Source organism: Anabrus simplex, chromosome 7 (genome assembly GCF_040414725.1).
Source record: "Anabrus simplex isolate iqAnaSimp1 chromosome 7, ASM4041472v1, whole genome shotgun sequence".
NCBI lineage: Eukaryota > Metazoa > Arthropoda > Insecta > Orthoptera > Tettigoniidae > Anabrus > Anabrus simplex.
Window position 1 is genome coordinate 152,562,234 of NC_090271.1, and position 15,032 is coordinate 152,577,265.

Here is a 15,032-nt window from a genome sequence, read left to right on the forward strand (position 1 = left end):
AGTGAATCGGGTAGAAGAATTTATACTAGAATTGAAAGCAAGAACTAAAGCAGAAAGATTGCGATCCCAGTCCTTATGATAGGAGTTATGGAAAATAGAAAGAGCAATTTTAAGGTTACGGTGATAGCGTTTGACGTTGTTAGCCTGGGGATAATATGGAGAGGTATTTATCTTCTTAATTCCCAATTGGAAACACATTTGAAAGAAAGCTTTGGAAGTAAAAATAGAGGCATTGTCGGAAACTAAATTTGAAGGCAAACCAATAAGAGGAAATATGACATTGGAGAGAAGATTGATAATAATGGAAGAAGAAATATTGCGTAAAGGGTGAAGTACCAAGTACTTAGAAAACCCGTCCAGTAAGGTAAAAATATAGGTGTTACCACGTGATGAATGAACAAGAGGTCCAACCAGGTCAATAAAAAAGGTTTGAGCTGGAGAGGTGGGGGGAGGAGCGGAATGTAGGCCAGCAGATCGAGAATTAAGAGGTTTAGCTAACTGACAAGGTTGGCAAGTGGAAACATATTGACGGACACTTTTAAGCATGTTAGGCCAGAAATAAAGAGAAGCAATGCGAGAGTACGTTTTGGCAAATCCAAAATGCCCGCCCATGGGAGAAGAATGATAATAAGAAAGTATCATGGGTTGTAGGATAGAAGGGACAACAAGTCTGGCAGAAGATTTAGGAGTAGGTGAAAAGAAGTAGACCTTTGGAAAAAACAAAGGGACCACGATAGGAAGGGTCAGAAAGCAAAGCCTTCGTCTGAATGCAAAATTCATCCTGAAGTTGATGAGATTGGCATGAGGGAAAAGATAATGGGAAATCAATAAATGAACAAATTAAATTATCCAAAGGCAGTGAATCAGAGGTGGGGAGCGACTGAAAAGTGGTAGTAGAAGGAGAAGCGTCAGAGGGTGAAGGATCAAAGAGACGAGATAGAGCATCTGCAACACAATTCTGGGTACCGGAGATGAATTTAATGGAAAATTTAAAGCGAGAAAGACGGAGCAACCAGCGGCCAGTTTTGCCAATTTTAGGAGCATTAGAGAGAAGCCATGAAAGGGCTTGATTATCGGTTTTGACAAGAAATTCTTTATGATCGAGATACTCAGAAAAATGTTCAAGGGTGGTGACTAAAGCCAATGCTTCTCGCTCATGGATGGAATAGTTACGTTCAGTGGGGGAGAGTAGTTTACTAAAATAAGCAATAGGCAGAGGGGTACCCTCAACAACTTGATTAAGAACACCAGAAAGAGCATGATCAGAGGCGTCAGTATGAACTTCGAAGGGTAAGGAAAAGTCAAGAAACTGCAAAATGGGAGCTTTGATAAGAAGAGATTTAAGTGTAGAAAAAGCATGTTGTTGAGTAGGAGTCCAAATAAAGTTAACAGCCTTACGTTTGAGGTAGTGCAATGGTTCAGCAATATGAGAGAAATTAGGAATAAAACGGTTATAAAAGGACACCATGCCAAGAAAGGTACGTAGTTGTTTGATGTTTTTAGGGGGAGAGGGTTGAGTAATAGCCGCAATACGATCAGGATCAACGGAAACACCTTGCGAGGAAATGATGTGACCTAAAAATTTAACAGATGTTTGTGCAAGAGAAAGCTTGGAAGGGTTAATAGTGAGACCTGCCGTACGCAGACGAGAAAGTACTTCAGTAAGATGAATGATATGGGAGTCAAAATCAGGAGAAAAGATCAACAAATCGTCGACATATGGATAAAGATATTTGTATTTAATGTCTGAAAAAAGAGAGTCAACAAGGCGTTGCATAACCTGGGAGCCAACATTGAGACCGAAAGGAAGTTTAGTAAATTGATAGAGACCATTAGGTATAATAAAAGCAGCGAGTTTAGAACTAGCCGCATCTAAGGGAATTTGGTGAAAGCAGAGTTACAGTCAAATATAGAAAAATATTTAGCATTAGCAAAAAACTGAAAAGCGTTTTGCAGCTTAGGAAGGGGATAAGCATCATATTTAATCTTACTATTGAGATGACGGTAATCAATTACAAAACGCGTAGAATTATCAGGCTTATTGACCAGAAAAGCAGGTGAAGCATAATTTGAAGTAGAAGGGATAATGGTGCCATCAGCAAGCATTTGAGATATGTGCTGCTCCAAAAGTTGCATACGAGGTGGACTGAGATGATAAGGGGGAGATCTGACAGGAGAGTGGTCCAAGAGATCGATGTGAGCCTCATAATTGCGGACAGTACCAAGCTGTTCCGTAACCACGTCAGAAAATCTGTCAAGAAGCGAGGTTAAAACTTCCTGTTGAGACTCGGTAACATAAACATGAGAGTTAGATAAATGTAATGAAGTAGGGTAATCAGAAGGAGTGATCAAAGGAATGCTAGTCACAGAATCAAAATGAAAAGAAATGGAAGAAGTGTGAGGTGGAGAATTAAACCAGTATGTGAAAAAAAATCATATCCGAGTATAAGAGGAATAGGAAGATCCTGAGCGACATAAAAGGGAAAGGACCATGAAAATTTAGAAATCTTTACTGTAAGAATAAGTTGACCAAGAATGTGTAAGGGATGACGTGAGACAGAAGTACATAATAAATCCAAAAAACGTAAGTGAAGATGTGGATGTAATTGAAGTAACTGCTGGAAAAAAGATGAACTGAGAAGGGAAATGGAAGCCCCTGAGTCTAATAATGCAAGAGAGGGAATATTCTGAAGGACGGCAAGAGTATAAGCAGATGGAGCCAGGCACGGAGCGGCAGGTGGCAGATTTTGCCCTATAGACCGAATGCTGCCTACATATGGCGGGAGGGAGTGTTTCCCGATCGTGAAGTCGGACAATTGCGAGCGATGTGACCTCGGCCTTGACAGCGAAAACAAGAGAGAGTGGAAGTGGATGGAGGAGTAGAAGAAGGATAGCGAGAAGAAGAGGGAGGTGGGGTGGGGAAGGTATGAGGAGGAGGGGGAACAGAAGCATAATATGAAGCATTACTATAGGAATTAAAGGTGTCCATTTGAGCGATATGGTAAAGATGAGAAATAGATGTGGGAGGAGAAAAAGGGTTAATTAATTGCCGAAACGGAGGGGCAGCATAAAAACGAATGAGAGAGATGATTTCCTGAGGATGTTCGGAGATGGCAAGAACGCCAGCAAAATTAATGAGAGAATCCAAAAAGTCATAGGTTGTTTCATCAGGACGTTGATGACGATGTAAGAAAACAGAGCTTAACTGTTGGCGAATTTCATAGGGAAGAAAATAATTGTGTACAATAGAACGAAATTGAATCCAATCATGGCAATCGACATTTGTTGTAACAGAAAATTACTAAAATGACCTGTAGTTTTAGCATACAAAAGTGAAAGTAATTGAGAAAATGGGGCCAAGTTTAGCTTCAAAAATTTACGAGCGGCAAACAACCAGAGTGTAAGAACTTGTGGATGCGTCGAAGTGAGTTGGGGGACTAAGTCTAAAGATTTCTTAATAAGATGAAAGTTAATAGCGTCTGAATGAGAAGAGGGGAAAAAAAAGGATTAGGAGATTCGTACAAAAATTGGGGAGACGGAGTAGGCGGTGGTGTAGGTGGGGGTGGGGAAACGGTTGAGAAAGGTTTGGGAGGAGGAGGGGGCGATTGGCATAAAAGGGATTGTGGAGCGGTACAATCAAGAGAGAGTGTCTTTGGCGGTAAAGAAATGTCAGAAGAAGAGAGGTACGAAGACAGGGTAAAATCCATAGTGGAAGAAGAATGCCGGGAAAGTAAATCATACGTAACGAAAGGGTTTGGAGCCGAGAAATTAAAAGGATTGGAAGAAGAAGTAGAAGTGTCAGAGTGATAAGGAGAAAAATTGTCAGAAAAGTAAGCTATAGTGAGAAGACAAAGAAAAAAAAGAAAGCCACAGACGATACCAAAAAGTAAAAAATAAAAGAAGAGACTGGAATCGAACCAGAGTTACTCTGCTACCATACTGAGATAAGAGATTGGTTAGCTATCATACTGAGGTGAGATTGCTCTGTTATCTTACTGTTCTGAGGGGCCTGATTATCAATATAGTGGTAGTGAAGGTGTTCAGGAATAATTCAGATACCCTCAGCTATCGTCGTAGGTACATACGAAGCAGAGATAAAATAGTATACAATATTAGTTGATAGCTCAAACATATACGTGGTAGAAGAAGCAGCACGATATAATAATGATAATAATAAGAATAATAATTTACAGCAGAATTTGCGCAGTGAGAAGGAATAGGACCAAAAGAAGGTGACAGGAACAAGAAAATCTCGAATTTAACAAAGCAAACAGGATATGTATTTAACAGATAATAAAAATAGTAAACATTTTTCAACAAGTTTAGTAAATCGCAGACAAGAGTTTGCTAGACTGAAATATATAGAGGAAACCTTGAAAGACAAGGAAAATGTGCCACATTTACAATATAAAAGATCAAAACCGTATGAATAAGTATAAAGGGTACAATGAATAATATAAGTCGATATAGAGGAAGCAACCTGAAAGAAAAAGTGAAAAGAAGGAAAAAGGATAAAAATGAAGTAGGGATTGAACGGGGAAAGGGATTCTCTTCGCCGGGTGAAGTTACGCTGCAGAATGTGTTAAATAAACATTATACCAAAAGGTAACGATGGTCCAAGGAAATAGATATTGTGATTTCAAAATTCCATTGTCCGTAGTACAGTTCGTGTTTGAAAGGTTTTAGTCGAAATAATGTCTTGCATATATATTTGATGCCGTAATAAGCTGGCCAAAGTAATGTCCAAATAACATTATGATAAAACTTGCTCACCGGATAACCTGAAGAAAATAACAGTCCAGATGGTAAATGACAATATCGAACGTAGCAGTAGTATGGCTGCTTCCACCACTCCGTAACGAAGCCAGACTCAATATTTTGAGCGGTGGAGCGAGATTATATAATCGTACAGAAACATCGAGAAGAATAGAGAAGTTGAAAACCAGCATATTCCAGAAACGTCATAATCACGTGTCCAATAGAGGTTAGCGCAAGCACACACACAGGTAGAGGAGGCGGTGCGTGGAGAAGAAGATGACATCAGGATCACGTGATGAACAGAGTAGGCAGGCGACAGGTGAGCATAGCAGAAGAGTGAATGAAGCAGTGGTGGCGTGATCGGCGAAAACCAGCATGCGAAGGTAGGATGTATACGTAGCGGTAGCGGAGATCGTAACAAACAGTATTTAGAGATTTAGATAAGGAGTAAAACTTATACTGAACTTAACTGTCAGAATTCAACTTCGTTTTTACTTAGACTTCAGAAATCAAGAAAGTACACATTATAGAATGGTGTTAATGAAAACTTGGAAATTGTTCATTAAATGCAGGAAAACATATAACTGGGGACCCGCTAACTGAAGTTTACAGAGTATTTGATTTATTTTATTTTCAGATTGTTCATTTACATCGTTAAACATTGTTTTACAGACCGTAGAGCTAATGGTAGTGTGGACAATTCTGCTTGATCCACAGCTGACCTACAATTTCAAATAATCTTCATCTTATAATCCTCAAAAGTTGGCAGTATTCAGAAATGTATAGGCCTACCAGGTATGCTGGAAGAGAATCTATCATCATCATTTCTTAAATGCATAATGACTATGCATCTAATTTTTAAGGGTGGTTAAAAGTTAGTATTGGTACATAGGTATGGTGTTAATTACCTCCAAAAATTGTATCAGTCTATGAAAGTAGTATTACTATACCATTTTTGTGGTGTAATCATTCTCAAACATGAGATTGTCCCATTATTTTATGTGTTCATGTATCATTCGATAAGTTCTGTTATACAAAGATATGAGTATCATTCTTGTTTTCATATTGAACAGAGATCACAGAGATGAGTTATTTATAAGGTTCAACCTATTCAATACCAATTACGTGTTGTATAGATGTTATTCACAACATTTATTCAACATGGGACCGGTTTTGACATTTAAATGTCATCACTGCCATAAAACAAATCACAAACAAATGAGCAAGGACACATTAATTAAAACTGGTGTACTGACACATTGAAATATCATTATTATTTGAAATATCATAATTATTATAATTATTATTTGAAATATCAAATATCAGTTTTAACACCAAACAGGGAGGAACTTCAAAATTAGATACATGGAGCATGTAAATGCCACAAAATACAATAGATACTCGGCAGTTGGCCAGCACGTTCAAGATTCAAAGCATAGCTTCAGTAACATACAACGAGATATAGAGGTGCTCACCAGTTTTAATTAATGTGTCCTTGCTCCATGTACATTAAAAGTTTTTACACGTCCATTCACACCATGTGTCAAACAGTCAAAACAAAAGAGCAACGGCATAATAAAACTGGCGCAGTGACACACTGAAGTATGTACATAGCCTCTCACTATTCAAAAGATTAAAATAAGGTTCCTTGATATGTTGTCATAGCACAAAAGTCTCTGTACGCCCATTCACATCCCGTGTTAATTAAACAACAATAGTCAGATCTGGCTTAGTGACACACTAAGATATTTACATGGTCCTCTCACCAATCTAAGTCAATAGAAGGCTCCGACACACTTCCAGAGTTAAAAGTCATTAAAACGTCCATATACGCTGTGTCAAACAAAACGTCAAGAACTTATTGGAATCACTTGGTATACAATTTTTACCTGTTAAAATTTACACTGATGTATATGAAATTAAAAGAAATAGTCAGTGGCAATAGGTTGTCCTTCAGTATTTTTCTTACAGTATAGATGATTTAAAAAAAAAAAAAATTCTCAGTTCTATTTGGAAGAATTCTATCAGCTTTGGAACAGCATGTTGAGACGTTAACCTTGTGAGCGGTAGGTGAGGACGGGAGAAGGCAGAGGTGTGGTGGGGGGTGGGGGGGGGGGAGAGGAAGGGGAAGGATCGTGTTGGGGGAGTAGTGGGTTTAAGGTGGGTCTTGTGAACAGTGTGGTGGGGGTCTGTAACATGATAGGGTATTGTGTATCGCGCTAAATATTGACTGCCTACTCGGAAGATCACCACACCTAAAGACTTTAATTAAAAAATCAAAAAGAATGTTGGTTTTTTTTTAGATTTCGTTCATGTTCGAATTGGAGTTAAAGAACTGGTCTAAGTGAATGAAGCAATTTTCTGCGACGTCAAGAATAGGGCCTTTGTCCATATTCATGAGCACCTCTATATCTTGTATGTTACTGAAGCTATGCTTTGAATCTTGAACGTGCTGGCCAACTGCCAAGTATCTATTGTATTTTGTAGCATTTACATGCTCATTTATCTGATTTTGAAGTTCCTCCCTGTTTGACCAATGTATGAGGATTGACAGTTTTGTCATTGGAATCTGTTTGCGATTTGTTTTACAGTTGATGATGGCATTTAAATGTCAAAACCGGTCCCATGTTGAATAAATGTAGTGAATAACATCTATACAACACGTAATTAGTATTGAATAGGTTGAACCATATAAATAACTCATCTCTGTGAAGTTCTGTTATATGTAGGATGCTAATTAGTTTATAATTTCACCTATAAACTAATTAGCATCCTACATATAGTATATTCAATACAAATCCATAATAATATTTATCACTTGCAAAGTTCTGTTATGTTTTGTGATTATCATTCTTAATGTTTGTGCCTTTGGGAATTCTTAATGTTTTTGAATTTGGAAGTTTTTTAACACTATCTGTCAATTAGATTTTGTTTCTGAAAAGGAATGGCTGTATGGACTGTGATTGATTGGATGACAGAGTAAGTTTAAGGGGCTTTAACTTCCATGATATGACCTTAAAAATGAAGGATTTTACTCTGGATATATAATCTGAAAGCAAGGATTTCTTTTGAAGAACAAAATTTAGATTGGTAAACATCAACAACAATTCTAAAGTATGTAAACCTGGAGAAATCTGTGATGAACTCCATGTTATTAAATCAACATTATCTAAGAAACAGAACAAAAAAGACTTTGGTTTCAGTACAATATCTGCCTACACTCTGTGAATTAAAATGGTTTATCCTATAAACACAGACAAAATTATTACTGTACATTTCTGTTCAAACATTTTAAACAAGTAGGAACATAAATATATGTTAGATTTCTAACAGGAGACAAAATTACTATTTCCACTAAACTCCTTAGTTTACACTTAGTGGCCAAAAGTCATGGGAAGACACTGACTGTGATGTTAATAAAGAGTTGCTCCTCTGCAAGCCCTCAAAACGGCAGCATTACGGCAAGGCATGAACTCTACAAGGTGTTGGAATCATTCCAGAGGAATCTGGATCCACGCATCTTACTTTGCTACCCACAATTGACCTTGTGTATTTGGTGCAGGGCTCATGGAGCGTACACCAGCATCGACAGCATCCCATAATTGCTTGATGGGATTAAGATCAGGGTATCTGGAGGGCTAATCCATGGTCATAACTTCACTGGAGTGCTCCTCCAACCACCTGCATGCCATCACAGAGTGGCGACATGGTGCTCTGTCCTGTTGAAACATAGCATCTCCTCAGGGTACTCTAGGGCCAGAAAGGGATGCAGATGGTCTGAAAGAATGTCCACATAACATGCACCTGTCACCGTTCCCTGCAGCTGGACAATGCGGCCTAATTGTGACCATGAGTACGCCACTCAGATCAGAACTGAGCAACCTCCCGTCTGGCCACAACCTTGTAGACACGCAGGATCCATAGCTTCATGGGGCATATGCCACAATCTCACGTGCCCATCAGCTTGATACAATTGGAACCGGTATTCATAGGACCATACTGCATGCCGCCACTGTTCCATAGTCCATTGCCGATGTTCGCAGGCCTATGCACGTCGCTGAGCTCTGTGTCGAGGTACCAGCAAAGGGATGCAGGTTGGTTGTCGGCTGGTGAAGCCTATGCAGTGCAGTTGCCTCCTTACAGTCGTGGTAGAAATGGGTTCCTGGCTCCCAACATTCAGCTGGGTGGTGATCTGACTCACAGTAGCCCATCGAGCGCCCAGTATGATTCTGCGGAGGCGACATGATGTCCATTCGTTAAACACCTGTGGTCTTCCCGTGCGGCGGTTTATATGGGTGGTAAGATTCTCTCTGCAATATTGAAGATCCACCCTCGATTCTGTTGACCTTGGAAACCCGAATTCATGTGTAATCTCCGCAATACTATGACCCATGCGCCGTGCACCGGTGATCAACCCACATTCAAAGTCGGTTAACTCGCGGAGTGTTGCCATCTTCATGATTCTGGTGTCTGTGACAGACTGCTTAGTTATGCCCCAGCTAGCCGCAACGTTCATGCGTTGTACACGGCACATATTCTAATGGGACACCCATTCCCGTGACTTTTGGCTACCCGGTGTATATTCCACCCACCTCATAAGAAAGGAAATTCTCACTGTGTCATGTTACAACCTTTGAAAATGTGAAATATATAATTTGTAATTTTGTTAATCAATTTTGTAGACTCAAGTATTATTTATTCTTTTTATATTTCTGACCATCATCATCGTCTGTTAATAATATTATTGGCTTTACATGCCACTAACTACGTTTACGGTTCTCAGAGATGCCAAGATGCTGGAATTTAGTCCCGCAGGAGTTATTTCATGTACTAGTAAATCTACCGATATGAGGCTGGTGTATATAAGTACTTTTAAATACCACCGGACTTAGCCAGGATCAAACTTGTCAACTTTACCATCTGAGCAACTAAGCCTGGCTTGACATACTCTTCCTTCCTTCCTTTCTTCCTTCCGTTATGAACCATACTACTGTCCATTTCCATTAGTATGTTTATTAGCTGCCTAAACCATTAATACATTTACTCCATTAGACAGTTTAATTGTAAATTGTAGGTACAAGTACTCGGACCACTAGTAAGAGGGATGTAGTGACACACTTCAAAAAACTCTGGTACAACATCCTACTTCCCCACATAAGAAATACAGACAACATATCAGAAATATTTTCCAAAGTAGGACTATAATTTTTCCCTTGTAAGATAGTATTTGGCTTGGAAAAATCAAGGAATGAGCTAATATGATAGATGTTATAAAGATATGGGCCCATGTAGCTTGTACCATACACCAATAGGTAGGTAATAAAAATGAATTTAGTTATTACTTTGCACTTGTGCTCTGGGTTTCATTTGAATCTGTTGCCACTTTCCAACTGCATTCTTTGTTTACTATGTTTGAGTTGATGTGAACTCTGGGTAATAATTAAACTTTCAGATGGGGAAGTGCATGAAGATGGAGAGACTTGGTTTGATGGATGTCGACAATGTTACTGCCATGGAGGTGTGGAGATGTGCAACCTAATAACATGTCCAGCCTTGAAATGTAGTGAGCCTGTCTTCAATTCCAGTAAAAGTTGCTGTCCACAATGTCCTGGTGGGTTTATTACGCATCTTACTTAGAGCAGACAGGGCATAGTCTTATCAGTATTTAGTATGTTTATGTTACCAGTTGAGAGTAGTACTGCTCATTTGGGATCTTTATCAGACAACAAAATATTCACATCACCTCACAATGGAAGAAACTGTTGATTAGTTTGCTACCTGGTAGTTATTCTTCCTCTTAATAAAGGATTTTATGAAATGTACTTCTTAACACTTCGAAGTCTTTTGATATATTTTATATAAATATTTCAGAAATGTTTTCACAAGCAACTGTAATTGTCATGCTGTTAATTTTACATAAATCCTAAAGGTTTCTCAAGATAATTTACATATTCTAATATTATCATAATTCAGTTTTCTTGTTGGCAGTTATGGTGATTGTTGTTCTAAGAAGCAAAATAATGTGATTATTATAATCTGATATTTGTAAGAAAGAACATGACAGATTAGGTGGGAGTGAATAATACAGCTGCTCATTTGGTTAGCTGACAGAAATTTTTTGCATGCTGCTGGTATTACATAGTTGCTTCATAGCTAATTTGTTATTAATTTATTTTTTAAAGAAGTATTACTGTCCATGTAGAAGGAAATTTTGTCAGTCTTCATCACAGGCTGGTATTTTTATTCATGTTATAGCTTTTTTTGTTATATTGATGGTTATATTCATAAATATATATTGTTGCTATAATTGTGTAATAATGGCTGCTTGTGAAGGTAGGCATAGAAATTGCCCTCTGGGCAAGATATCATCTTCTGGCCATGGTGTCGTAATAAAACATTTCTTTCTACCCTTGGCCAATATACTAACTTTTTCCAGTGTAGTCACATAAGGTGTTGAACAATTGCAACAAGGAAAACTGTAGTATTGATATAGTATATTATTTATTTAAAATAGACCTACAGATCACCTGATAACTGTTAGCAGATCCTTAGGTGTCCATGGAGCACACATTGGGAACCACTGCTGTATATTATTTATTTGTTGGTGTATTACTGTAACACAATAGAACTGATTATATAATTTGGTATTATTGTGAAGTTAGCTTTGGGAAATCATTATTTATTAATTGAAGCAATACACATATCAAAATGCATTTGCATTGTGGACCAGCAGTGTACAGAAACAAAAACTCTGAAATAAGGTGATTTGATGTGGCAATACTGCTCAGCTGTTTTACTCTCGTGTCAAATCTGTCACCTTGTTTCTTATGAAAACTGGACTGTAACCTCTCTTAACATAACTGTAATCATAGAAGAAAGAGGAAGATATTCAACTTCTTGAAGAATGCAGGTTTCCAGTAAGAAAGAGGAAGGGGTCATAAAATGGTGGAAAAATGAAACCTTTATTACCATTTGCTTAGAAGAAAACTAAAATTTTTCAACAGAATTTCGATGGATAAGACAGTGGTGATGGTGGTGGTGAATATTGTTTTAAGAGGAACTATAACTGAGCAACCATCCTCTCTAACGCTAATCTGAGGGAAATGGAAGAAGTCTGACACTTCAAGGATGAAAGTGTTAACAAAAAAAAGAGAAGGGGCACAGGGTACATGGAAATGTCTCCTTAGGTGGTGGTGGTGGTGGTGGTGGTGCTTATTGTTTTAAGAGGAAGTACAACTAGGCAACCATCCTCTATATAACACTAATCTGAGAGAGAAAAATGGAAGGGATCCGACACTTCAAAAAATGAAGGTATCGGCCAAAGGAAGACAAGGGCCACAAAGGGAGTGAAAATGAAAGACTCCCTAGGTCTTGAGTGCTCTAATACCACAATATTAAAAAGAGAGTTAAGTGGTTCCACCTATTCAATACAGTGATACACAGTTGCACAAACTTATGTTACAACATGTTTAATTCGAGACCAGTTTCGACACACATTTGGTGCCAACATCAGTCGATTGAAAGAGCAGGGCAAAAGGTATACAATTGTGATTCTCAGTTCAATACGAAAGAAATATGAAGTTTCTAACTTTTAAAATGCTCTAATATCGTTGGGGTCAGAAAAGAATAAGGGATGACCAAGGGAGGTTGGATAGGATAGATGAAAGTGAAGAGCTTGACACAAGTGGAAGCAATGCCAGGACTCGGTAGTCGCCAATCCACGCTCCCGAGTTGAGAGCCCCTGGGGCCCCTTTTAGTCGCCTCTTACGACAGGCAGGGATACCGTGGGTGTTATTCTACTGCCCCCACAGGCCTTGCAAACTTTATATCCAATATAAATGGCCCATTATTGGACATTATAAATTTTCCAGCTAACTCATTCCTGGTTGCCAGCGTTTTGCCCCCTTGTGCTAGGTTGGGCTCTTCAGTTGGTACCTAGCACACTTACCAAGACGCATGGCTAGTGCAAACCGTGGAGGCCACTGCGTGGACTACTTGAAGCCACCGGCAGTGCCAATGCACTATAAGAGATTGTCTCACTACCAAAAATTGATGCCTGCTTGATAATATATCATCAGCAGTTACTGCATGAAGTAACGTTCTGATATGGAAACGTGTGAACCAATAAATTTTGTCAAAAACCTGGAAAAGTACTGCATGTTCAACTATATCAAACTTTATATCGTCGGGTTGGAAGGTCGGATATGTAAGATAAAAGAGAGGAGCCTAGTAGAGGTAAGTGGAACAAATGCCATTAGCTGACACACGGCATTTTTTAATGTTTTTAACATGTAATAAACAGGTGAAAATCTAGCAAAGCTTAATTTAACATTATCCTGAAGTATGTCCCAATTAATCCTATAGCCATATAGTTTTAAAATGCAATTTTCAGTGGTTTTCAAAATGAAATCATGAAACATTCACTCGAAAGGATTTATAGGTATGTAATGCAATCTAATACCTAAATTAAGTCAAATGAGGGGTTTCATGATGATTTTAAAGGGAAGTAACCAGTGGCACATTAGATAGGAAAAAGTAATCAACAAGACCTCAACTGACACGCTAGTCGGTAAAGATTTGCCATCCCTGTTATACTCGGTCCTTGCTGAAGGATATCTTGATATGCATTTCATGGCAGAGGTATATTGAATTGTTCCTAATACTTCTTCAGAGACTAAAAGATATGATTGAAAAACAAATCATAATGATGAATTATCATCTACGACTCTACAGTTTTGAAGACTATGGGTACTTTTGAGAAAGTTTTATGTTTGATTTTTGTGATTATCACTGAAGTCAGAACCAGTTTCATTTGGGCAGTAAAGCATATTTGTGTACAACTACTTAGCCATGTAATGGTTAACAGTAGTGATGGACAACGCTCTCGCTCAAGGCTCTCGAGACTAACATCACAGATCTCGAGACCAGTTCTCCTATACTACTGCTGTGCAACGTCCCAGTTACAACGAGTGTAAACTTGATAATATATCATCAGCAGTTATTGCATGAAATAACGTTCTCATACGGAAATGTGTGAACCAATAAATTTTGTCAAAAGCATGGAAAAGTACTGCATGTTCAACTATGAACTCTTAATACCATTAACGAAAGTGAAAACAGAATGTCAGTATGTTAAACTGTTCACAAGTTATTTGGAGTGGACATCTTAGATGAATAAAACTGCATAATTTGTGAATAACTGTAGATAGGATGTACACAAATACAAAAGATTGAAACTACAAGTAAAGAGGAGTATTAAGGAAGAAAAGGAGAAATGTTGGGGAGAGTTTACAAACAAAACTGAGCAAGATAGTCAAGGAAATCCAAAACTATCATACAGAGTAATAAAATCTAAAAGAAAAAAAAAGGAAAAATCAAGGCATTAGAGAGAGAAGATGGATTCATAGTACATGATGAAAAGAGTTTTCAGAAGGTGATGGCGAAGTATTTTCAAAAACTTTATGAGGATGACTGCTCGGAGGAAGAAGGAGATAAGAAAATGGAAATAATAGATGGAGAAAAAGAAGAGAACCCGATAACATGGTTGGAACTTGAAAGGGCAGTGAAAGTAATGACTAAAGGTAAAGCAAGTGGAAAAGACGAATTCAATGCTGATATGATTAAGGGAGCAGGAAGCATCAGATTACAGTGGCTATACCGAGCCCTCAATGCCATATGGAAGGATGAAAGGATACCTGAAGATTGGCAACAACGAAGCATTGTACCATTATTCAAAAAAGGAAATGGGAAGAAATGTGAAAATTATAGAGGTATAACCCTATTATCACATGGGCTAAAAATAATGGAGAAAGTCATAGACAAAAGACTAAGGGATATAATAGAAAAACAGTTAGAGGAAGAACAATGTGGCTTTCGACCGAATAGATCAACAATAGACTTGATATTTACAGTGCGAACGATAATGAAAAAACATCTGGAAAGCAACAAGGAAATCATCTTCGTATTTTTGGATTTGGAGAAAGCTTTTTATACAGTTAAGAGAAAACATGTATGAGAATGCCTACTGAAAAAGGAATGTACCAAAATCAATAATTAACAAGATAAAAGTGTTGTGTCATGAGAGTAAAAGCAGTGTACAAGTGGTGAGTGGTGACTCTGAAACATTTTATACAAAAAAAAAAAAAAAGGTCTCAAGCAAAGAAGTGCACTGTCGCCATTATTGTTTGTTATATTGATGGATGAAATCATAAAACGTGTAAAATAGAGTATTAGTAATGATGAAGTGTACCGTCAAACGGGGCGATTTCGGACAC

The 15,032-nt window shown here is 38.1% G+C and overlaps 1 protein-coding gene across 1 annotated transcript in view; it reads left to right on the forward strand.

Annotated features, from left to right (window-relative positions):
• LOC136877746 (cysteine-rich motor neuron 1 protein) overlaps positions 1-15,032 on the forward strand; it is a 104,757-nt gene that overhangs the window by 60,936 nt on the left and 28,789 nt on the right. Inside the window, exon 10 of the mRNA XM_068228731.1 lies at positions 10,211-10,369. Within this exon, the coding sequence (XP_068084832.1) occupies positions 10,211-10,369 (159 nt within the window). The remainder of the gene's footprint in view (positions 1-10,210; positions 10,370-15,032) is intronic.